Source organism: Aethalodelphis obliquidens, unplaced genomic scaffold, assembly GCF_003676395.1.
Source record: "Aethalodelphis obliquidens isolate GAN/ISIS:26980383/991018 unplaced genomic scaffold, ASM367639v1 scaffold36, whole genome shotgun sequence".
Lineage (NCBI taxonomy): Eukaryota > Metazoa > Chordata > Mammalia > Artiodactyla > Delphinidae > Aethalodelphis > Aethalodelphis obliquidens.
In genome coordinates this window covers 17,678,481-17,704,220 of record NW_020837980.1, presented here as the reverse complement: position 1 = coordinate 17,704,220, position 25,740 = coordinate 17,678,481, and the positions used below count along the sequence as shown (strand labels likewise).

General features: G+C 46.2%; 1 protein-coding gene across 1 annotated transcript in view; it reads right to left on the bottom strand.

Annotated features, from left to right (window-relative positions):
- GRIN2B (glutamate ionotropic receptor NMDA type subunit 2B) overlaps positions 1–25,740 on the bottom strand; it is a 294,156-nt gene that overhangs the window by 37,864 nt on the left and 230,552 nt on the right. The window contains exons 4-8 of the mRNA XM_027129551.1: positions 11,092–11,294; positions 10,183–10,354; positions 9,550–9,703; positions 6,646–6,771; positions 2,992–3,221 (exon numbers count right to left, since the gene is read on the bottom strand). Of these exons, the coding sequence (XP_026985352.1) occupies positions 2,992–3,221; positions 6,646–6,771; positions 9,550–9,703; positions 10,183–10,354; positions 11,092–11,294 (885 nt within the window). The remainder of the gene's footprint in view (positions 1–2,991; positions 3,222–6,645; positions 6,772–9,549; positions 9,704–10,182; positions 10,355–11,091; positions 11,295–25,740) is intronic.

The window sequence follows — 25,740 nt, the reverse complement described above, 5'->3', positions numbered from 1 at the left end:
ACCTCATTTCTGTTCTCAATGTTATCGTTTTGAAGACTTTATTATTTTCTTTTGCTAAATTCACAGAATATACTTCCTCTCATGTAAGTCATTCTCAAGACTTAGTTTCCTTTAGGTGTTTTGAAGTCAAATGGATAAGAATTTTGACATTTTAAGTGCACTTTCAGAAAACTCTCTGACTTATAATACTGTTCCTGACACTGATCTGCAGTTGTATGTCATTGGTTACTTAAATGTTTTCTATACTTCTGTAAATTATGTTGACACTTTCTGGACAGATGCTATTTTGTCATTTGCAGAGTTCTGAAATGGATCAGATAATCATTTTCAAACTGAACAGCTGTTAAAGGCTTCTTGCTCTCTTGCTGCTTTCTTTGCCTGTAATGCTTAGTCCACTGCTCTGTGCAAGAGACTCTTAAATTAGTACACCATCTCTCCCTCTCTCCCTACAGACTTTCTGTAAAAATGATAAGCAAGTTATGGTCACTGACCCTGTGAAGCTCATGGTCAAATAAGGGGAGATATGGACAGGTACACGTCTGTAGGTTACAATGTGGGAGACAAGTGCTATAATAAAGGTATGAATGATTGCCACGACAGAGGAGACAATGGCTAACTTCCCAGATGAGCCCAGATGAGAAGGCTTTACAAATAAAGGGATCTCTGATCTGTGTCTTGCAATTTCAGTAGGAGTTTGGTGAGTGAAGAAGTAAGGAGAAGAACACCCCAGGCAGATGCTGAGAGGTGTCGCTGGGAAGGAGGCAAGGATGCCTAGGACATAGGATGCAAGAGTCTGCGCATTGGCTGATGAGACGGAGTTGCTGGTGCACCCTGGGAATCACTTGTAAAAGCTCTGAGCGCCACGCCTGAAAAGAGTTGTCTTTATTCTGTAAGCAATGGAGCCAGTCAAGTTCTTTAAGCAAAGATGGGATCCAACTTCTCAGAACATAACCAACGTGGTGTGGAGGACAGACAGGGGCAGAGCCTCTCTGTTCAAGCAGCCCAGAACAATATGTTCTTTCCAAACCACAGAAGGGAAAACAATCTCCCTCCATCTCAATTATGCTTAGTTCAAGTAGAAAATCATTCAGTTGTTGCCGGATGGCCCTTGAGAGGATGAGAAACATAAATACAGCGTCCTAACCAATTCTCAGAGGAAACGAAAGAAAACACTGTGATAATGGTGGTGGATCCCCTACTTAACAGCCCAGAGTCCCCGGAAGGGCTGTGGCCCACCACCCTTCGACCATGTTATTTACTGCGTGGTGACACGGTCCCACCACACTCTGCACGGGGACATAATCCGGCACACCTCTGCCGTTCCCTGATGTGAGGATATGGTCCTCCGTACCCCTGACAGATCCACGCGGGGGGACACGGTCTGTCACGCTTCTGCCACATTCATGTCTTAGGGTGGCCGTGGCCCACCTCAGCTCCGCCACATCCAAGTACGGAGCCCTGGGAGATCAGCTGCTCTCAGTACCACGACTGCCCAGGTCACAGAAATAGGCACAAAAAGTAGCTGTAGAAAGGGATGAAGGGAGGGGTCCAGCTCAAAGTTTCTGAGAGGATCAGAATGGTAAAGGAAGGCTGCTGACAAAGGAACAAGGAGAGAGACAAAGGTTTAAAGTGAATGAAGGGATAGATGGATGAATATCTGAAGAAATGCGTAATAAATCATGAGTTAGAAAAAAAGAAGTAAAAAAAGAAAAAAGCTTAAAGATAAGGGAGAAGGAAACAGAAGAGAGGGAACGTTTTTAAAAGTAAGGAAGAAAAATAAAGTGAAAAGGAAGACAAACCAAAGAAAGAACCAACCTAAAGAGGTGAACATGAGTGTTCCATGTGTGTGTGTGTGTGTGTGTGTGTATATATATATATATATATATATATATATATATTCCCTTAAGAAGCTGTTTATCTTCCTTAAGCTTTTGAATGTCCTTGGTGAGTAGTGAGAGTAGATGGAGAAATCATAACTTGAGTCCCCAAAGAGAATACCTCCTCCTTTTCATTCTTCTCAAACCATCTGCTAAGTGTTTAAGGTTTTGTCTTGGGAGAAGCTGACCCACGTGATAAAGCATGAACTACATATGACCTATGTGGTCTAAACACACATCCGTCTATATCACATAGTTTCATCCTGCGGGAAGGGGTGGGAAATCACATTTTCTAAATCTTAAGGAAACGGAGAAGAGGAGACATTGTAAGTGAAAGTCTCCAGAGTGATTTGGGGTATCCAGGGGCTCTCCTGGGCACTCCAGGAAGGTAGCCGCTAGGACTGGGGTTGGACCAGAGCTCCCACGGAACCTGTGTTGCTTCCAGCAGACCTAGAGAGTCACATGTACTGAGCCTGGGTTTTACACATCCTCACCCAGAAAACACGGCAACCAGCAGACACTTACTTCCCTTCCTCTCTTCGCGGCACAGGCCAGCAGGGAGGCCTGCGGTTGGTATGGGGACAACCCATTCATCGGCACCCCCCGATCCAGTTAGGTAGCAGCTACCTTTCTTCAGGACACAATGAGAACAATCCTTCTCCTCGACCCTGGGAACCCGCGAGCGTGCAGAGGAACAAAGGGGGAGCGTGCAGGCGAACAGCCCTGGGAGGAAAACGAGGGCCGTGACAGGCCGGCACCCTCAGCGTGGGTGCCCTCTAGTAACAGCCCAAAGGTGCAGCCTGGTGCTGCTGCCAGGCCTCCTGAGCGCCCCAGACAAGAGGAACCCTGTACTCAGAAAACCGCTAACACACCAGGCCCCTCATTTGCGGCCCAGGGCGCGCTGGTGACGACCTTTCACAAACGAGAAGGCGAATGTGCAGTAATATTATTTCGGTGGGGAAACTGAATTCTGCTCCTGTGTCCCAATTTCAGGAGCCATAAGGAAGAACGGTCAATTCTAAAGGTTTAGGATATTAACAGGTCCGTGAGAGCTCCGAGTATGGCTGAGAATGGGACTGGGGGAAAGATGGGAGGTTTCAAATGGTGCTCCTACCTTTTTGTCACTCAGGCCGGAAACCTGGTCCACATACTCCTCTTGGATCATGAAGGCAGCTAAGTTGGCAGTGTAGCTGGCCAGGAAGATGACAGCAAAGAAGGCCCACACCGACACCATGATCTTGGAGGTGGTCCCCTTTGGGTTCTGCACCGGGACGGAGTTGTTAAACACCAGACCCCACAGTAACCAAATAGCTTTGCCGATGGTGAAAGATGGGCCACCCGGCTCTGGCAGGACAAAAAAGACAAGGACAGAAGGTTAAGACAGAGTCACTGGTTCTATTTCAACTTACAAGTACATAGAGCTGGTAAGTTCCTGCTCAGAGCAGGAAACCCACCAGCAAAGCCCCAGCCCTAAAGCTACCCTTAGGCAGCTTTTTCAGTTGAGAGCTTGTGTCTCTCTTCTCCTGGGACCCACAGGAAGGTGGAAGAGGAAAAACCAGAGGCCTGGGGTGTGTGCGGGCTCTTACTCCAACCAATGATCATGACTCAGCCAGGGCGCCACAGGAGCCAGCTTCCTGCCCTGATGGATGTAAGACCCTTAAGAGCCCATCAAGACTGAGTAACGAAGGCAACCATCCCACCGTGGTCACACTTGCATCCTCATTACCACGTTCCCAAAATTTGTATTTGTATTTGTATCTACCGAGAAAGCATTTCAATTTCAAAGAAGGTCAGCAAGGGCTTCCCTGGTGGCGCAGTGGTTGGGAGTCCGCCTGCCGATGCAGGGGACGTGGGTTCGTGCCCCGGTCTGGGAAGATCCCACATGTCGTGGAGCGGCTGGGCCCGTGAGCCATGGCCGCTGAGTCTGCGCGTCCGGAGCCCGTGCTCCGCAACGGGAGAGGCCACAACAGTGAGAGGCCCGTGTACCACAAAAAAAAACAAAAAAATACCGGACGGTCAGCAAGAACCTAGTGGGGTCTTTTTCTCCCACTAGTCATAGATCTCCTCCAATTTCATTCACGGATGCCGCTTTGAATGCAGTTGATCCTGATTCTCCTGTGGCTTCCAGCTCTTAGCACTCAATGTTTTGAAGGCAGCCTTGACCTCACTCCAGTGCCAACACCTCCCATCTGGTTCCCTCCAGCAGGGCCTGCCTTCCGTGTAAAAGAATACCAGGCGGCCCAGAGGGTCTGCCAGAGATCCCTGGCTTGGCCACATGCATCTGAGGGTGGAAAGGGAGGCTGCCTTTGTCCTCCACCCGACCTTCACACAGATCACGCAGGGCTTCTGCACACTATTTATTGTGACCTCTCTGCTTTCTCTGCTTGGCGATGGTGAAATCTTGCCTGCTGTCTGGGGCTGCACGCAGCCCCTCCGCTGCAGAAACGAACACCTGCCTGCACAGTTTTACAGCACATTAGCACAGGTGTTTCGATGCTATCTGTGATCCTGAGAGCATCTGCTCAGCCACCTAAATCATCAGTGACTACACATGTCGAGCCTAAGCTCTAACTGTGCACACATGTCTGCGCGAGTGGACCTTATTTCTTGGAACAGATGCATAACTAAAAAACTGTTTATGAATCAAAGTTCTGTGCGTTGTAAAATGCCCCAAGGAGACTTGATAGTTAAAGCGGCCCCATGTTGAATTCTTTGGCGAAGTCAAGCATCCTTTGGTAAAGTGAGTAATCGTAAGCCCTGGCTCTGATTTTTGTGTCTGAATTTTTGCCTCTTTGATTTTCTTTGCGGGGTCGGGGAGGGTGAACACTAGCTTTGGTTCTTGACATTGTCACCATGTGTGTGTACTCTCGTGCTTCTCGGACCTTTCACTTGTTACTAATGCCCACCGGGATGGGGAGTAGTCACGGCTTTTGGATGACCCTTTGGCACAGGCAGGAAGCCTCTGACTATTCCGCATTGTGAAGGCATCCAAGTGTCCACCCCAGAAGGCACACCCCAAACGAGAAGGTAGGTCTACACCTGGAAATACCTCAGTGCAGGGGTGGCTCATAGCCTGGACGTGAATTCAACGGAAGCACAAGGGGAGCTTTGACAAAATACTGACACACCATCCCCAGAGATTCTTACTAAACTGGGGTGAGGTGCGGTGGTTATTGTAACAGGCAGCCAAGGTAGAGAACCACTATTCTGAAACATACAAGGGTTCAAGTCCCGCTCTGGACTTAGTGAATCAGAATATTAGAATGTGAGGTCTATGCATCTTTGTCTTTTAAGTGCCCCGTAGGTAATTCTTATGTGTAGCTGGGGTTAAGAATCTTTCCTCTTTGACACATAATTCCAGGATAGAGCTCACATGGTGGATGGGAGAAGACGCAGAGAAGGCATGATATTTCCTAATCCTGGTGCTCTCAGGAAGTTTTAGAAGAGGTATCTATAAGGACCCCTTGGTCCCCTTCAGAAATCTAGTAAACTTTTTGTGAAGTCTCATAAATGCCTCAAACACATGGGTAGCCCTCACATCTCTGGACCTTCCTAGCCAGGAAGATGGACCACCCCCAAGAGTAGCTGTGGGTGAGAATTGTTATCTCCCAGCCATTTTATTTCCAATACCCAACTCCTCTACCTCCTGGCAGAGAGATGTAAGCCGGGGACACATGCTTTGGGGATCTTGTAGCTCAGAGGCTATCCTTGGGCTGTGAGAGCTGTTTCAGCCCCAACTACCCTGCATGTACCCTGGGGTAACCTGTTTTTTCTTACTCTTGATACATGTGTCTAATCTGCCTTGTTAGCACATCTGATCAGACAGACTGCTCGTAGCCTAAGGTTATCAAGAGTTTCCTCTGACACGTTTATGTTACACGTTTCTGCTGCCAGCTTTGATCTCACTTGCTTAGGGGTGGAACTGGGCTTGGGGTCAGGCTTGAGGCAGGGAGGGGACATATAGATTCAAACTAACATCTAAATTGGGGTCTTTGTGTGTGTTTGCTTCTTGTTGTTTATTTGTTTTAATAATGGGAAATGATCAGAAAGTTTTGGAATCTACACAAGTTTTTGTTAAGGGGTTCAGTCACATAGTCTCGAAGATAGGTAATAATAGAAGAAAGATAAAAGTTTTCACATTCTTGCTCTACTAAGTTTGGGCTACTTAATAGAATGGCTACATGTGCATAAAACTTAAAAGACTAGAAGTATATATACCAATATATTAACAGACATTATTTCTTTTTTTTGTGTGTGTGTGTGTGTGTGGTACACGGGCCTCTCACTGTTGTGTCCTCTCCCGCTGCGGAGCACAGACTCCGGACGCGCAGGCTCAGCGGCCATGGCTCACGGGCCCAGCCGCTCCGCGGCATGTGGGATCTTCCCGGACCGGGGCACGAACCCGCGCCCCCTGCATCGGCAGGCGGACTCTCAACCACTGCGCCACCAGGGAAGCCCTCCGTCACTATATTTAAGGTATATTACTTTCCTGTGAATTAGTCTTCTACTTACTTCTCAAGTTAAAGAACAATGGCAATCCCAATTGTCACTGTACATTTAGCAATTAATATTTTCTGAACACCAAGGTAAAATGAAAAACGATAGCACTGATTAGAACCCCTTAATAGGGGTCTTTCTAACGAGTCACCAAGGTGGTGACCTTGAAGACTGAGGGTTAGGGCGGAGGCAGGCAGCAGATGAGGGGCACAGAGATTCCGAGCTGAGAGCTAGAGAAAGGCAGAAAGGCAACGGTTACAGCTGGCCTTACCTCTGCCATCAGCGAGGCACCTGTTGTAACCCACAGGGCTAAAGTACTCGAAGACGAAGACGGCCACAGCGGAGACGATGAGTAACATCACGAACATCATGACCCACACGTCGGCGCTGAAGGGCTCTGGGGAAGCAAAACATCGGCGCTCAGGGTTAACGCAGAGAACAAACAGGTCCCGATTGACTCGCGTGTTCATTCACTCGCGTGACTCCTATCTTTGGGGAAACAAGCCAAAGGTGTGTGCGTCCCTTCAGAAAGCCAGGGCCTGGCTTAGGAAGGAGGGAGTAAGAGGCTGTGTCTGAGCGTCTCCACTCCCCTGATGGGCGTGTCGAGGCTTGTTTTTGTTCAAACATATGAGAAGGACGGCCTCTTGCCCATCCTTTCTGAGACTGTACAGATAGTTTCTGCCATGACTGGACCAATATCTGGGTCTTTTGGAAAACAGTGGAACTAGAATAAGTACTAGACATGGATAAGTGAGTCGTGTTGGACTGGCTGTTGGTTTGCACTCCTATCTATATGCCACACCCCACAGCTGGACCTGGAAAAGTTTTCACCAATGCTTCCGAGCCCTGAGGCCAAGTTCATTCTCAACAAACTTGGTTACTCTTTGTGGCTTGAATTGGTTCAGTAATAATTAGGCACAATGAATAACTCCCGTGCCCCCTTGCTTCACTTCTCTTAAACTTTCCAGCCTGGCTTTGCTTTTTCAACCTGGTTTGACGTGGTATATTTTATTAGACATCATTAGTGTAGGAGAATACGTCAATGTTAAAAAAAAAATCCATCCACATTAAATATCAGTGTCTACAACACTGGGAATTTAGCAAATGACAAGGGGACATGATAATCAACAAAACAACCTCAATCTAGTCCCTATTTCCAGGTGACAAGGTTGATGGGACAAGAACAGGCAAGAGAGTAAGAATGTTCTACATATGCTTTCTTTAACTTTTTAAAATCATTTTTGCTGACTCTCTTCCAGTTGATCTAAATCTCTCTGGCTCAGACGTGTCTAGAAATTGAATACTGAATTCCAGGAGCCCTCTCTCTGGAGGCCTGTAAAAAGAGACAATCACTCTTCAGTCCCATAATACAAAGCTTCCTCAATTGTGCCTCAAAATAGCCTGGCCTTTTTAGCTGTCACATCACACTGTAAATTCAGAACTAAGTGAATTTACATGCTGTTGCCTCCACCTTCCAAATCATTAATAAAGATGAAACTGAAAAGGGAGGGAAATGGGCTGAAAATGAGAAAATATTGCCTTATTTTGAAACCTACTTTACTTTTGAACTCCCAAGGGAATTAGAAAAGCCTGGTCACTTCATTAATTTAATATGGCACGCACCGACTGTGAAATGCACGGAAATGCAAAACCTTGCGGTGGCAGCCACAGATGCGAAGGTGGAAGGTACAACTCAAAGCCTCTGTACGGTGGAATAGAGACCCTCTCCTCCTTGGGTCTGATTGATTGAAATCCTACTCTGATCCCAGTCTGTCCAAGATTAGGAAATAACTGAGTAAATGCACTGTCTCTATGCTTCCCTTCCCCCCATTAAGCCCAGAGCAACTTTCGGTACACAAAATACAAAAAAATATTTGTGTTGGTCTATATAGTTTAGGAAGTACTTTCACCACATGGTTTCTACTATCCTTTGATGGCCCTTTCATTATGGATGGTTACATCTATTTTACAGAGCAGTAAACTAAGCCTTAAGAGGTCCCAGCCCTTTGTAAGTTCATACTCGGGAGGTGGCAGGGCCAGGTTATGGACAGAGGGCCTCTGAAGGCAAGTCTGTGCTTTTCCATTTTATATCACATCTTAGTCTCGGCCCCCTGCACTGTTTCCTGATTTTAGGAGTCGAGCTCTGAAATGCCCCCATGTGTACTAAAACACAGGCTGCAAGGGCAGCCACATCTGGGCTTTAATCCTGGATCTGCTCCTTCCTAGCTGAGAGACGGTTGGAAAATTGCATAACCTAGGATTTAGTTTCCTAAGCCATAAACTGGGTATTATGGTAGTGTCAATGAAGTAATATAATCAAAGTTTGTACAACGATGCCTGGGCCTTCACATAGTAAGTGTTCAATAAAAAAAAAGTGTTGGTATCCTTTAGAGAGACTGTGACTGGTCCAAGGGCTTTCAGCTTGTTTATGACCAAACCAGCTTCCTATCTCCTAGCCCAGTGGCCTGTTTTCAAGGTGACATTTTATTTTCCAATCCCTTTGATCTCACAGCCCCTGCCAAAAATATGGGGTTATGAGCTCACAAAAGACCTCATCTAATTGAAATCTTGGCCTCATCTCACCCAGTCTTATATCATACGGAAGGCTTTGACACATAAGTAATGCTGGAGAGCGAGGAACAGGTTCTATGGGGAAGGATGGGGTCGGTGGGAGGGAGAATCGGAGCAGCTTTACCTGGCAAAGCCTCCAAAAATTCACGTGAAAACAGAAAAACCTTTTTTTCTTTTTTGGTAGCACTGAGCTCCGCTCTTGAAGCTAATTTGAAACAAACAGGTATTTGAATGATATCCAGAATTAGACATCATTAAAGCAGGAAGCAGCTTCAGAGATCAGCTAGTTGAAATGCCTTCTTCTGTGGATGACGAGACTGGATCCCAGGATGGAGCAAGTTTGTTCAAGGTCAAATGCAGGAGTGAGACTCCAGTAGGACCCCTGGTTACCGGTCCTGTACTGTTTTCTTACCGGGTACCATGCCTTCCTATTTTCGAGGGTATTCTTCAGTTTTCATGCTGGAGAACGATCAATTCTGAGGTTCCCCAAAGTGAAATCCCTGGCTGAGGGAAGCTCCTGAAAAATCAGCTCCTGCACCTGTTCCTCCTTCCCTCTACCTGTCCCTGGGTCCATGTCCTTCACGCCTGCAAGCCCATCACTCACCTAAGAAGGCAGAAGGTGAGACGGTCCCATTGCTGCGTGACACCATGACACTGATGCCAGTCTCTATGAAGGGCACGGAGAAGTCGACCACCTCCGATCGCTCCTCGTTGATGGTCAGCGACCCCACTGCCATGTAGGCCCTCTTCATGACCACCTGGGGAGAAAGACACAAGGCTCCAGTTAGGGCATCCAGGAAGGCAAGGGGCCACCATGCAGAAAATATTTGGGGCTCTACAGTGCTTTCCTTTGTAGAGTGGGAACAGTACATTTCATTTATAGCCTTCCTTTGGTATCTTCCCTCGGTATTGGTTCCTGGACCCGCCGTGGACACCAACACCTGAGGATGCTTAAGTCCCAAAGTCAGCCCTTCTTACCCGCGGATTCCACCAACTGAAGACTGTAGACACAGTACAGGATCCACGGTTGGCTGAATCCACAGATGCAAAACCCACAGGTAAGGAGGGCCGACCATATATTTACTGAGAAAAACCTGCTCACAAATGGCCCACATAGTTCAACCCATGGTGTTCAAGAGTCAGCTGTACTATTTTATATTTTCTAAAATTTATAAAATGAGCGTTTTAAAAATATTTAAATGAAACACGGACATGGCCCTTAATTCCTGACACGTACCTCTCCAATCATACCATTCCAGGTTCCATTGATTTTCTTCCCATGCTTGCCATTGGTCACCAGATAAAGGTCATAGGTGAACTTCACAGATTTAGAAATTTTCTTAAGGATGTCAATACAGAAGCCCTTGCAGCATTTTTTGATGTAACCTGGCTCCTCGTCTGTTTTATTTCTAACCAGGTAAAGAAACAAAAAACAAAAACAAGGCTTTTATACAAGAGGCAAAATATTACCCTTGCCAACCACAAAGCAGGCCCTCCTTCACAGCTCAGCACAAGTTATGTCAGGCCCAGGTGAGGACATAAATCAGACCACAGAACTGCCATAATCTCATTACCTCATCATACTGGACCATGTTTTCTCATACTTTTAAATGCTCCTTGGAAGTATAACATATATCAGGAAAGTGCACATATCCTAAGGGTTCAGCTGGATGAATTTTCATACACTGAACCCACCCATTTAACCAGAACCCAAATTCAGATACAGAAGTGTTACCAGCACCTTAGAGGCCTCTTGTTCTCCCTTGCAGGCCCTTCCCACCCTCACCAAAAGGAACCATTAACCTGATTTCTATCAGCATAGATTAATATTATCTATTTCCAAAAATGGTTCTAAAGACATGCTGGCCTCAGAAAACATCTTTCAACACCAATGTAAACTTAAATCTCCACGAACTTGAGGTCCCGGTCACTGAGACCTCGCGAGGCCCCAGAAACGATAACATAGTTAGCAGTAATTCTCCCGGGTCATGATCCGGACAGAACCAGATGCCAGACCACAGGGCTGCCAGAAACTCCACTGCTCAACTGTAACGAAATTCAGACATGGTGTCCAATTCGTTCTGTGCCTCGGATCCTTGCCGGGTGCTGACAGCTAGGGCAAATCGGACTTTCCCAGGCCACGTACTCAGAGATGATGCGCTTCTGACAGGGCACCGTGTTCCGCATGCAAGTTCCACTCAGGGGGTCCACGCTTTCCACAATGACGAACGGGGCCTCCTCCAGCGTTACGATGCTCAGATGGTCATCTTCCTGCTCTTCCGTCTCAGGACACATTCGGGGCCACACGTAGTACTTCATCTGCAGAGACTTGTCTTTCCACTTGCCCACCTGCACAGGGATAAACAAGGACTCAGAAACCACTGGCGGAGACAGAGCTGCTTCTCCTGGCCTCCCCTGGGAAGCTGTTAAACGAAGTCCAAAGATGCAGGCATTGTCCATAATAGAGACGAATCCTCCTCAGACCACATGCTCAGGATGAGACTTACTGTGTCCAGATCTCAGAAAGGTAGGCTCTTCATCTACCCCCCCCACTTACCAAACACGTGCCCGGCACTCTGCTAAACCTCGTGGCTTAAAGAAGCATCTTTCTGCCCTCTGTCAAGTTCACACTGAGTGAAGGAGTCAGAAATGTAAGCAAATGTTTACAGCACCGTGTGATAAGTGCTAAATCTGAAGCCTGTCCCAGTGCTGGGAGGAGGCCAGAGCCTCCTGCCTTGAGTGCCTATTGGTGTTTTCTCCTCAGCTGTAACAGAGAGCAGGACGGTGAGAGCAGCAAATAGCTTTGGAAAGGTCAACAGAGTGACTGGAGCAAGTGAGCCGGAAGGATGTGCTCTGGCTTGTGCCAGAGGTCTAGTGGGAAGCCACAGGGAGGACTGGGTGGATCTGAATTGGAATAAAATGGTGAGTCAGGATGAAAGAATACAGCACAGCTTGGCTGGGGAAGGGAGTGTGGTCGAGGGGGTGATGGACGTCACAGGTCAGCGTGGATACGCACCTGCTGGGCTGGGTGGGCGCCCCGGGGGGTGATCAGATAGGTCTCTCTGTGAGCTGCTACACGTGGCCACATGGGCCGTGTGCCTCCAGTTCACGGACTCCAGTGTGAAAGGCGGGTGCCCCTGGCATCACGCACATGGTGGCCCTGCTGCCAATCATCGGGAGAAATGTGTGGGTTCCATTGTTTTTTAAAAGAGCCCTTCGTTCCTGTTTTTATAATAGAATCTGCACGCCTTGTTGGTAGGTTCTTGCTCTCGCTCTGCCACCGAGTTTATCGAAAAAAGAGGGAACGCCTTTTAACTTTCTATAACCAAACATCTTCAGTTATCACCAGGAATTATAGATGGCAAGTCCCTGCATGTTCTCTCCTCTATGCAGCACAACGAATTAGTAGCACAGGTGAGGCACCAGGACTACGAAACGACTTAATTTATGAACTACGAAAACCAACAAGGAGCAACAAATGGGCAGTATGTCATGAATCTTCAAGCAAGTGGCTTCGATTTCCGTATTAATACAAAACCGAAGTTCACTCCTTTGCTACTGCTTTCGTCTACACCTAAGTCTCTACCTCGTGCCTCCCCTGGTGTGGTTTGTACCTCCCCCCAACCTGTCTGGTAGGTGTTGCCTACTTTCATGCCCAAATTAGGCCTGTACAGCCACCGCCTCTGTTCTCACGTGTCACTATAACACGGGCAGTGGCTCGGTGGCCTGGGCTCTTTGGTTTGGCATTAACCCTGATGCTAGTTTTCTTCCAAGCGTGTAGCCATATGTGACTTCTGTGTTCGGAATTATGCACTGAAGCAAACATCTGCTTCCCTTTACATGTATAGTCTCTTCCGTACTGTTGGTTCTGATTTTGGTACAAGTCTATTTTTCTTCATATTACTAAGACTACTCATTTCTAAAACAAAAATGTCCAAATAGCTTCCCAGCCCTGTGGAGAGCTTAATGTCTTCTGCCTGTGATTTGGGGGAGGTGGGGCTTGGGGAAGGGAAGACCCAGCCGTGGGAGCCCATGACATTGGGTCATGTCCATCTCCAAGCGGCCCTAGTTTTTTCTGCATGTTCCCTTATGTGAAAAGGATTGGGAAGCCCTAAGGTACCTATTTTTATTTCTTTCACTGCTATCATGTTCCCCCAGTGTCTCTCTGAGTGTTTTTCTTTAATCCAAATGTACGCTCTTCCATCTTTACTGCTACTAGCTTAGCCCAGTCGTCCAGCAGCCCATCTTGGGATTACTGCAGGCAACTGCAAACTTCACATAAGGTTTCCCCTAGAGTCCACCGTGGACACTGCTGCCAGACGGCTCTTCTGAAAACATCATTTCATCATATAATTTCTATTAAAAAATTTCAACAACTTCCCACCACCCTCAGGACTGTGTCCAAACTTCTCACCTAGATGGTCAAGATTTGTGCACTGAGCCTCATCTACCCTGATACAGTTAACTTCACTATTTTGAAACACGCAGCCTTTATTAAAGTCGGAAAAGGAAGTTGTCGGTTTTGGAAGTTAACATAGGTTAATCAGGAACAGGTTTCAACAAGCTGGCTGTATTTTCTTTTCTGATAGTCTCACTGTATCTGTGAAACAAAAATGCTGCACACATAGCATGTTGGCAAAGTTTTTTCATGAAACTTGTGAACAAGAGGGGATATAATATAGATTCTTGTATACCTGATGGATTTGAAAGGAGTCTAAAATCCATATCCAAAAAAAAAAAAAAAAAAGATTGTTTAACGAATTAATGCCAACACAGAAAAAGGTCTCTAGTGCCATGTCGGGGATGCTGTTTTTAGAAGTGGCCTGTATAGTGCTTCAGAAAACAAAACAGAAGTCATGCTCACCAAACTGCAGGTAACCCAAACCAGAAAGGATAGAAGATACATTGCAGTGCAGAATCAAGGATGGAAGCCGTATGAATTCACTGGAATAATGGACTGAACGAAATGGAATAAAATTCAACAGTATTTATACTTAACGTCTAGCACTTAGATTTTTTAAAAGCAACTGCACAATACTGAAAAGGAGATATTTCAAGGAACAGCAGTCTACACAAGCGATTGCAATGACAAATGGTATATTTACAAACTTACGGTGTCCAGCTCACCGAGGGAGGGGAGGGTATGCATGATCCCACCCTGCTCTGCGCTCATCATACCACAGCTGGAAAGCTTGGTTCTGATCCTATAATCCTATGATCAACTGATTTTTATTTACTATCTCATCCTCATTTCCCCAGCAATAATCTGTGCGTGAGGTCTCCTCCAGCACTCTTTCTTAACTTCCTGTCAAGATAGCTGGATCACATCCTTGCTTCACTTCGACGTAATGCAACCAACATCAACTGCACATCAGCTCTGTGCCAGGCGCTGGGCTGTGTGCTAGAGAAAACAATACCAGGCAACATTTACTAAGGGCTTAGTGTGTGCTGAGCACCAAACACATCCAGGAATCTCCTGCATCGTCAGAGCGAGCGTGTGAGATGAAGGCTGCTGTTTAACGTCTCACTTTGCAGGTGTGAACAGAGGGGTCTGATGACTTGCTCATGGTCTCAAGGTAAGCGAGCACAGTGTCTCAGATCTGAAGCTGACCAGTCTGGCTCCAGAGCTTGGGCTCCCACCCACCATCCTGCATTGCTTCTCGGATAATAATGAAGGAGTAAGACACGGTCCCTGTCCTCCAAGGACAGTCCCCTGGGGAAAGACACTGTCTATTGACAGTAATATCAAGTCAGGCTTTGGTAATTACCCTAATAAAAGGTCTAAAAAATTACTCGGATTCAGAGTAGAAGTGACTATTTCTGAAAGGGTCAGGGAAAAGCTTGACTGGGACCCTTTTTGAAGCTGGGCCTTGAAATGGAAGTGATAGCTCAGTAGATGAAGAGTGGTTTGTCTGCTGAGGCAAGAGCAAAGTTGCAGAGTCCTGCAGCTGCCCCACGGAAAGACCAAGGATGGTCCTTCATGTGTGGAGAGAACTGGTCTAGCTTAGTTCTCTTCCTTAGAGACCTGCTCCCCGCTCCAGCCAGAAGATCTCTGTTACTCTTGACAGCCAGCTAGATGGTATAAATCTGTTCCCAGATTTATGCATTCAGGTTGGTAGTTTGAAACTGGTCTGGGCACCATGAAATCAGGGCTGCCCCTGCCCACCCCTGCGCTCAGCAGTTAAACACTTACCAGCTCACCACTGCCCAGAAAAACCAAATCATTCATTATTTCATGCTCTTTACTACCTTATTTAGTGACTTTTTAGATGTTTTGTCTCCTAAACGAAATTCTTTTTTTTATTCATTTTTTATCCTTTTAATATATGTGGGATAGTTTTCTTTTGTTGTTGTTGCTTTTGTTTTTGCCTCACCCCAAGGCATGTGGGATCTTAGTTCCCCGACCAGGGATCGAACCCACGCCCCCTGCATTGGGACCACAGAATCTTAACCCCTGGACCGCCAGGGGAGTCCTTCCTAAACTAACTTCTGAATGTGTCTCTAAGTATTTCTGTGACTGCAGACAAATATCTGTAATTCTCTGAGCCTCAGTTTCCACATCTGTAAAATAGGGAGTGATTGCTAGGTGTCTTCTACATAATTTCATGGTCTTTAAGACACAGGCTCCCTACTACATTTCCATCTGATGAGAGCCCAGTAAAAAGGTGTTCTTAGTGGTTATTTCCTAAAGGGAGGGAAGTATCTGATCTGATTCTACAAAAGATTAGCTTGTCTTAAAGTCTTGATTCTTTTTTTCTTTGTTTCTTCAAGGATGATTACAGTGAGAAAGAAAGTTAACCAATTCCTTCAGGACTGAAAGGAGAAACAGGTTTGCAAAAAAACCAACACAACTTTGCTATGAATATCAGATTTGCAATGCCACTACACAGTGCTTATGTTAAAGAATGTGTTTAGTTCCCACAAATTAATTACTTCAACTTCTTGTGAAGCAAGACAGTTAGAAATAAGTAAACAACTAAAATTAAATAAAATAGGGGCTATTTATGTGGAAGAACAAGGTATATTTCAAGCAATTCTTCTTTCAAGGGGAAAAAAGTATGGTGAAAGTATTAAATATGGGAAAGTTTGTAAAAGTAAATAGAGAAAGAGAAGCCTGAGATTCCGAAAGGAAAAATCTTGAATTCTTTTCTAGGGTGTCTGAACTGGCGTTAGTGTATCATATTAGATATACAGAGTGGGAGGAAATGAGGTTAACAGGAAATATTTCAGAAAAAAATCAGTGAGAAAAACTGAATGAAAAATTTATAGTCGAGCATAAAACATGTTCAGGAGAAAGAAAAAAACCTTAAGAAAAAATGAAGAAAATGTCTGTAAAGCACTCTGAATTCCTCAGAGGAAAGCACTAAACAAACATCTCCAGAAGCACATTTAACAACAACATCTGTCTGTAAAAAATGCAGTTCCCTGCCACACTAAGATTTCAGAAGATCTCTTGAGACCTGAAATCATCTTTCTCAAGAAAAAAAAAAATCTCTGATTAGTTTTCTCAGGAAAACATGGAGTCATTTTGAGGGTTTCTGGTTGCTTCTCTCAGTACACGCTGAACACCTGTTCAGCTGGGGATTTCTCCTCAGAAGGAAGTCTACCTCACAAACCTACAGCGTGTTACTCCGTAAGCTTTCCCTTAGGAAAATTCTAGAACCAATCTGTGGTGATGGGAGACGTCAAAGTCTTCCTTCTGCTAACAGATTTCCTCCACCGCTGGCAGTGAAGCTGGCACCCAACAGCACGCTGGGACACACAGGGACGGCACTCCTTCTGGAAGCCCCCGAATCTGTCCCCTTGGTGAGCGCGTCCTCGGGGAGAAGGAGAGGAGTCCAGGCAGGGCATGGCTACTGTGAAGGCCACCGTAGTCCTTGCCCAGAGAGCAGAGGGCATCGCTCTCCCCGGGCAGCCTCTCTCATCTGCAGGCAAAGGCATCTCTCAAGATGCTGGCATGAAAGCCCTTAAGTGAGCCTCTTTAGGCGTCAAGGGTTATTTTCCCCAAGTCAAAGCATTGTTGTTTCTTGCCGGAGATGACATCTGGCTCTAACGCTAAACACTTGCTGCTTATTTGATGCCTTCGTCTGACTGTTAGAATGCAAAACTGAAAACTACATGTAATTTCCCTGAGCAAGCCGAAGGGACCAGCAGTCTCTGCCAGGCAGCCCGGATCTGCACCCCATCCCGTCCCAAAGTGGTGTCAAGCAGGCCGCTGTCATGTGTGGGGCAGGCCTGAGACTCCTGATAGAACAGAAATCTGAGGAGAGCAGGGCACTCCTCTTTCTCCTCCCCCAAAGCTACACATCTTAGCTCTGAGGATTTTCAAAGGTTAAGTGTGTGATAACACTTCATTTTGTTCAACCTTTCTTTTTCTGCATCCATCCCTCCCCTCCATTCCTCATAAGCAAGTAAATATTCTGGTGTATGACCATCCATTCTCTATATTCATACAAAATACATCTGTGAGTATGTATGTATGAGTGTGTTTTTCCAAAGTCGGATGTGTATGTGTGAGTATGTATGTATGACACCAGGTCATAGTATGCATGTCTCTGCAAACGTGCTTTTCCCACTTAATTATACATCATGGGCTTCCTTCCAGCTCAGTAGATGGCAGACTTGAGTCCTTTTAATAGCTGCATAGTACTTCCTACTAATGAATGCATCCTAATTTATTCAGTCATATCCCTATTGATAAACATTTAGGATGTTCCCCCCAAATTTAACAAAAAGACATACTACTGAATACATATCTTGGTATTTCCAAAGCATCAATTACCAATAATAAAAAAGTAGAACGAAAGGATATTTGTGTTTTCAAATGTGCTAGATGTTGCCAGACTACGTTACCAAAGGTTTAGAGTGACTGAAATTCCCATCAGCAGAGCACGAGAATGCGCCCTGCTCACGTTCTCACCAGCACTAGGTTGTTACCCCTATTAAGCGTTTGCCAATCTGAAGAATAAAAACTGGTGTCTAATTGCTCTAATTTTCATCTCCTTGACTCGCAGTAAACCAGAGCACCCTTGCACGGCTGTTAGCCATTTTGATTTCTTTCTTTTACCCTGCAGTCACACACTTCACCCATTTTCTGTTGAGCTGTCGGTCCTTCCTATCTACTTGTAGGGAGTTCCTGGTATAGTATGATAGTAACCCTTTATCTGTCAGATGTGCTTGAAATATTTTTCTACTCTAAGATTTGTCTTCTGACTGTTTTTGGTATTTTTTTATGCACAAGGTTTTACTTTGACTCCTTTCTGTCAAAGTAAAACATGTCTCTTTTTATCCAGAACGCTTGATTACCCACCCTTACTTTAAAGAAAAGATCTATCCCACTCTCATAGCATTCCTTATTTTAATGTTTGGCAGTGTTATTTACAATACTAATTTAAACGTAGAGCTACGAATAAACACTAGAAAAACTAAGGTTATACAATGAAATGTGTGTGTTATAAACCTTGACAATGGAAAATAAAATAGCATGTACTAAGAGTTAGGGAATGGGAAGAAGTATAAAAGTACTAAATTTGTTTTAAGTGTGTCTCTAGAGTATAGCATGCGGTTGGCTTTTGCTCTGTAAACCAACCTGAAAGTCTTTTTGTCTTAATACCTAAATTTTGCTCATTTACGTTAATTGATGTGGTGTATTTGGCTTTGTCTCTGTAATATTTTGGTCTTTACTATTTTTTATTTATTTATTTTTAAGGATAGTTGATTTACAATATCGTGTCCATTTTCAAGTGGACAGCTAAGTAAAACTCAGTTGGTTTTTCTTAGATTATATTCCATTATAGGTTATTGCAACATGTTGAATATAATTCCCTGGGCTATACAGTAAATCCTTGTTGCTTCTCTATTTTATGTAGAGTAGTCTGTATCTGTTAATCCCATACCCCTTATTTGTGCCTTCTTCCCTCCCTCTCCCCTTTGGTAACCATAAGTTTATCTTCTATGTCTTCTCGCAGTGTTCTTTGTTCTTCCTTTTTGCACGGAGCTTTGTCTATACTATGTGGGGTCGACGTGCAGCTTCGTTTTCTGGGCTGCACAGTCTTCTCTCCGTCAGCCCCTCCCACGTTTCTCAAATGCTCTGCATCCTTCGTAGCCCTCCTCAGGCCTCAGCCACACCATGATGCTGTGCTTGTCCACCCCCAGCTAGAGAACAAGCTCTGTTTGATCTTCCGTAATCATTTTGTGGGTCAACTGCTCCCTGGGGCTATTACATTAAAATCTCTGTCTCTGTCTGTGAATGTGTCTTCAAGCACTCGAGGGCAGAGACTATATTATTTACCTCTTTCTGTCCCTGTACTGGCTTGAAACAAGTGTGTTCTCAGTAAATTATTGACTGATGTGTCACTGGGGGACAAATACTTCATACCCTCAGAAAGCCTCCAGTGCTAGATATCGGTCCGGTGCTCTTCCACGGAAAGGCTGTAGCAGGTAAGGGCTGCCTCACATACTGCCTCTCTCAATTCTGCCTCTAGATTACAGAGTGCCCTGGGCGGACTCAGTTCCATGTGGATGGCTGTACGTGCGACGGCACATCTGCTGTGCTCCTTCCCCTAATCACGTGCACACTCGGTGATGTCTAGATTTGGAAAGTTAGTGTTTTGAAAAATGTGTTAGAAAATAATTTCCATATTCAAATTTGACCCATGCTGCCTTGACCCTTTACTGCCTTGACACGTACTAAGCTGGGGACCGGGGCACACACGCCGAAGGGAGACCCTTGCAGCCACTCTTGCCTGGCACCTGAGTGGGTCTCCCAGCAGCACTGGGTGTCCGTTGTCATCTCAGGCCTCATCTGCTATCCCTGGCTGAGCCCTGCCCCTCTGAGAGAGCCCGGGGCTCTCTGGGGGTTGTGCAGACCCACTGCTGCCACTGCCCATCGCCCGCTGTGTGGTCCCTGTTCTCCACGGTTCCTCCCTCCATCTCTCCCGCTCTGGAGAATGAAGGAATGGAGAAGTGGCGAGCTGGGGTAGAATCTGGGGCCGGGAATGGAAGGTGCTGATTCCCTTGGCACCAGAGAACAGCTGTGGTCATCTCAGATAACACCACGAGCAGAGATGCGATAATATCAGAGTAACTGTGTGTATCCTGGGTCAGGCCCTGGGCCAGACACTTCACACAGAGTGATGGCATTCCGTTGTCACTAGCTCCCAAATAGGTGGGTACTGCGATGCCCACAGTAGAGGCAGAGAAACTGAGGCTCGCTGAGGGTCCAGGACGTCATCCCTGATCTGTTTGACTCTGGAAGCCTGTGTTTCTTGCACTGTGCCATGTGGCCAAGAGAATATTTCTGGCCTCTTGACTCCTTCCCTGCCGTGATCTGAGAGAAAAGCATCTCAGCTCCACAGCCCCCTCCAGTCACCTAAGCCTCCCAGAAGCTGGGACTCATGGTTGTGTCTGAAGACTTTATAGCAAGTGTCAACTGGGGTCCGTGGGGCGCGGGGGGCACAGGCAGGATGGTAGCAGCAGGAGGCAGGGCACAGACAAGCTGTGTGACCTTTGGTGAGTTATTTCACCTCTGGGCCTGGCATGCCGTAGTTTTATGCAAGTAGTATTTGCTATTTTTTCTCCTTCTTCCCCTCCTGCTGTTACTGTTATTCCTACTACCAACAACAGCAACTCCTCAGCGTGCCTACTTTCCTCCCAGAACCAGCTCCAACTTCTCAAACTCTTAACTCGATCTGTTTCAAAATGTCAGACTAAACTCCATGCCATTCTTCCGGTTACATGCAATATTTTCATTCAGGCGAAAATGAAAACAGATCACGAGAGTAAAATTGCTACGACCCTTCAAGATTTACCAAAGGCCTTGAACCCAACGAATGCCACCCAGCCAGGTGATCCTCTCCCATAAACCCCTCCCTGGGGCAAGGTGGACAGTTTAGAAAGCGTAGTAATTCTTTTAGGTCAGAGCATATTGTAAATACTTTGCTCAACAGGCTCAACTAAGCTGAAAGATTCAACATGTTTTCCTGAAGTATCTGATGCCTTCCTGGCCCGAGGGTTTGAAACCTCCCAAGCCAACTCCCCATCCCTGGACAGCAACCCTCAGAGTCCATCCTGGGACTCAGAGGGGCTCAGTTACTGAGAGTGGAGCCCCATCGACCTTGTCCTCTGATCCACTTTTTTCCAAAAAAGGCCCTCTTCTTGAACACCAAGACTGAGTCCTGGACCATCTCCTCTGGCACATGTAGGACCAGGCAGAGACCTCCGGAACTAAACAGCACCAAGTCATGTCCCATCTCCTCTGAGTCAACTTCCTCCTGTATCATGGGGCTCTAGACATGTATGCAACATGCCCAAGGCTTAGGTTGCTCCAGAACCCAGCTCAGCAGGGCTGGGACGCTGACGGACTGACTTGACTGATGGATGCGGGTGGTGTTACAACCTGCTTCGGGGGACTGGCTACAGGCTTTAGTTACGGACATCACTCCTCATCAAGTTCCCTTGTCATGGCTACCTTTATTCTCTGATTGCAAACTGAAAGGATAGAGCACGAGTGCACAACACCTGAAGGTTCTGAATGTGACTTCCTGGATTTGAGCCCTGGCTTGGCAAAGTTTTCACTGGTATTTACATATGTGTGCATGACTGTAAGCATGCGTGCACGTATGTACGTGTGCATTCATACATTCACTCACTCCACTACTTCATTCTGATTTGTCATCTTAGTTACGTGCAGGGCCTTGAGTCAGAAAGGCCTAAATTGAGTCCTGGCTTTGGTTGTGTGTGACTCTGCAGGGGCTACCTAACCTTTTAAGTTCTGGGTTGTGGATAACTGCTCTTTTGTCTACCAACCAGCCATCCTCTGCCTGACCGCCTAACTCACTCTCTCCCCCACCCCTTTTGCTTAGCTCAGTCTCTCCTTTTGTGAACTGCCCCTTCCTCGATTCCAACCACATGGTCCTCTGAGAATGGCCATGTTATTAAATCTCCCAGTCCATCCTCTGACCCAGCTACAGCTGAGGGGCGGGCACCTGACTGGTTGGGTCAAATCCTTGGGATTTTTGGCCTTAGGAACAAAGAGTGTTAAGTCAGTCTTTCCCCAGTAGCACAAGCTATCGTATGTAAAAATCAGAAGCTCTTTCCACCACCTTTCCGTGCTGCCATAGTGGTGCCCATGAATGTCCTGGCTGATGCTCTTGAGAGTGTCAACAATGCCGAAAGGAGAGGCAAGTGACAGTTTCTTATTAGGCCGTGCTCCAAAGTCACTGTCAGGTTCCTCATTGTGACGATGAAGCATGGTTACATTGGCAAATTTGAAATCACTGATGATCACAGGGTGGGGAAAATCGTTGTGAACCTCACAGGCAGGCCAAAGAAGTGTGGAGTGTCCAACTCTAGATTTGATGTGCAACTGAAAGTCTAGACAAATGGCAGAATAAACCGCTCCCATCCCATCAGTTTGGTTTCATTGTACTGATAACTTCATCTGGCATCATGGACCATGAAGAAGCAAGATGAAAACACACAGGAAGGAAAATCCTTGGATTCTTTTTCTAGGGATGTAGTACATACATGCAAATAAAATGCCTCAGAGAGAAAAAAAAAAACCCGGAAGCTGTGGGCCACCATGCTTCACACCCTAGGAGAAAACTGGCCAATGGAGAGAGAAGAATGAAGCCAGTGGCCAGAGGAAAGCATGTACCAGTGAGAGAGTGAGCAAGATACCTGAGAGCATCAGTGTTCCAGAGGCTCAGCCACGTTCCCATCGTGGGTTCTGGTCAGACAGTCCAGTACCCTTGTAATAAATCTGCCTCTTGCTTAAGTTCATTCAAGTTGGATACTTATTCTTTATCACCGAAACGGTCCTCATAATGCACTGTTTATCTCATCTAAAAATGGCAATAGATAGTAACTATAACTATATTTATGAGGTTTCGATGAGAATTAAATGAAATAAGGTATCTAAAATGCTTTTGCAAAATGCCCGGAACTTGGTGAGCACTGAGTAAATGATGCTGGTGGTAGTTGGTGTTTATCACCAACTTTCTGTGAACATCTCAGGGGCCAGGAAGTAGGTCGCGTCCCCAGTGACAGGCAGATCCCACTGCCATTCCTAAATAAGCACCCCCTGCATGGGATCAAGGAGAAGCAGGAGGCTTCCCCTCAGGTTCTCAGGTGCTGGGGTATAGGCAGGGCCAATCAGCAGAGTTCCTGTTGTCAAGTCCCACAGTGACTTGTGGCTGCATCCCCTTCCAGCCCCCAGGCCTTGGGGAGGTGGGGAGGGGTTACTTGGACAATCACAGGGTCTGCACTTGCAGCCAATCTCACTTGGCAGGTCCAGAGTACACCAAAGTACCTTTTGCCCACTGGCCCGCATGCTAAACTCTGCTGCCAGGTCCCGTTACTTCCATTCCCTCCATCTCCTTTTCTACTCTCCATGGCCCCCTTCCACAAATCCTTTTCCGGGATTAAGAGCTTATAACCAGAAGGTTCTTATAAGATCCCTATAGAGAGGTTTCAAAAGCCAAGCAAGTGGTAGGGACAACATCTGAATCCAGACATTCTAATACCAGAGTCTTCGCTTTTTGCCACTCCTCTACGTTGCCTCAAATATTGGATAAGACACATAAGAACCATATCAGGCATGCAGTAATAATGTTCAGTAAATGGTACTGATCCAGAATAGCCCACCCGCCCTGTTCTCCTTAGGCAGCCCATGTGCCGCGGGCCCGCCATAGCATCAGGTGTCCTAGAGGCCCAGAGCAGCAGCAGGACAAAAGACACTAAGTGGAAGCAGTGCCACCACCCCGAAAGCAGCAACTCGTTGTGCGAGACCTCTGGAAGCCAGAGGTGATTATACTGCTCTTCAAATGCTTTACTGAACCGCTCACTGCTTGCTCTGCCCTTGGCTTCCTGATGAGTTTCATTACATCGTCTATCATGATCTTTCACTCAATTTTTTTAAATTTATTTTTTATTTATTTATTTTTGGCTGCGTTGGGTCTTCGTTGCTGTGCACGGGCTTTCTCTCGTTGCAGAGAGCGGGGGCTACTCTTCGTTGCGGTGTGCGGGCTTCCCATTGCGGTGGCTTCTCCTGTTGCAGAGCATGGGCTCTAGGCACGCAGGCTTCAGTAGTTGCGCCGTGTGGGCTCAGAAGTTGTGGCTCGCGGGCTCTCGAGGGCAGGCTCAGTAGTTGTGGCGCACGGGCTTAGTTGCTCCGCGGCATGGGGGATCTTCCCAGACCAGGGCTCGAACCCATGTCCCCTGTATTGGCAAGTGGATTCTTAACCACTGAGCCACCAGGGAAGTCCCTCTCTGAATTTTAAATGTATTTAATATTTAAAGACAAGGTTATTTGAAAATATGCAAGAATCTACCCATAAATCTTAGATACATAAGGCTAGCACCTGTATCAAGTACATCTCAGGACACTAAGAAAAATGATGCAAATGTTGCACACTGAGTGAACCCACCGAACAAGCAAAATCGGGTTCTCGTGCAAATCTTCAGGAGCTAGAAAACATGCCCAGGACTGAAGCAGGACCTTATCAGGTGAGGTTGCGGAGAGCTGTTTTCAGCACTGCGGGGTGCTCACACATGAGAGCCAAAAGGAAAGTAATGGGAGGGATTCTGGAAAAGGAACATATTGCATAAGTGTAATGACAATGTTTCCCAGCCCACAAATCTGAATGTAAACTCTGATGATTATGAATGTGTTTTCAGGGACAATGAAGCAGCGGAGTTGTGAGGCATAAGGTTGTGAATATATATGAAAAGAAACAAGGCATGAACACTGATAAGGCACATCAAAATAACTGAGGCAATAAGGGAACACAAATAGAAGAGAGCAAAGTCATTGAAAATGCATTCAAGTTTAAAACGACTAGACCACAGATAAAAGAAAAAAATCGTGAAGATGTGTGTCCAAGAAGGTCCCTTGTAGAATTCATAGAACAGTGTGCTCACACCTCACTAAGGCCATGCAAAAGAGGAATAAATTCCTAATAAGAACACTCTAAGACTGTCCAGGGTCTACCACCCCTCCTTAGCCAGAAAAGGTCCATTTTGTGGACAGGCATACACTTGTTAAGAATGTAGAAAGTAGTTTTTTTCCAGAATATTCTGGACTACGCTATCCCAAACTAGGATATCTAAAGTCATTCCTTTTCTCACTGAAGTGCCTTGCCCCAGCCTTGCAGGGTGGAAATGGCAGGAAAGGATCTCAGTCTGGCCTCCATTCTCAGATATTCTATCTCTTGCCTGGATTTCTGGATTACTCCTAGCTGGTCCCTGGCCCCCTCCAGTCTTATCTTCCTCCAGTTCATCCTCTTCTTGGCCCCAGATTTCTTAAAATACAGATCTGACCCCATCCCGACTCTTCTCAAAGCCTGTCAGTGCCTCCTCATTCACCTACAGAAAAGTACCCAACCTCCTTGGGAGAGGACACATTTGTTCCCCATACTTTCCCTTTATCTTTCCCGTTCCTACCCACCCTCCCTCCCTCTCCCTCTCCCTCTCCCTCTCCCTCTCTCTCTCTCTCTCTCTCTCTCTCTGTCTTTCTTGCCTTCCCTCTTTCTTTTTGGGTTATCTCTTCAGATTTCCTAGCCTTTCACTCTGATAAGAGCACACTACTCTCTTTCTTACCCAATGCCTCCACTCATGCTGTATTTCTCTTTTAAACGCCTGCTCTTCTTGGTGAAACCCACTCAACCTTCAGGATTCAGCTCATTTGGTATCAAGAAGCCTTTTCTCACCACACCCCCAGGCTGGGCTAAGGGGTTAGGTATCCCTCTTTGGTACTCCCCAAATACCCTGTGCAAACCTCCGTCACTGAACTTCC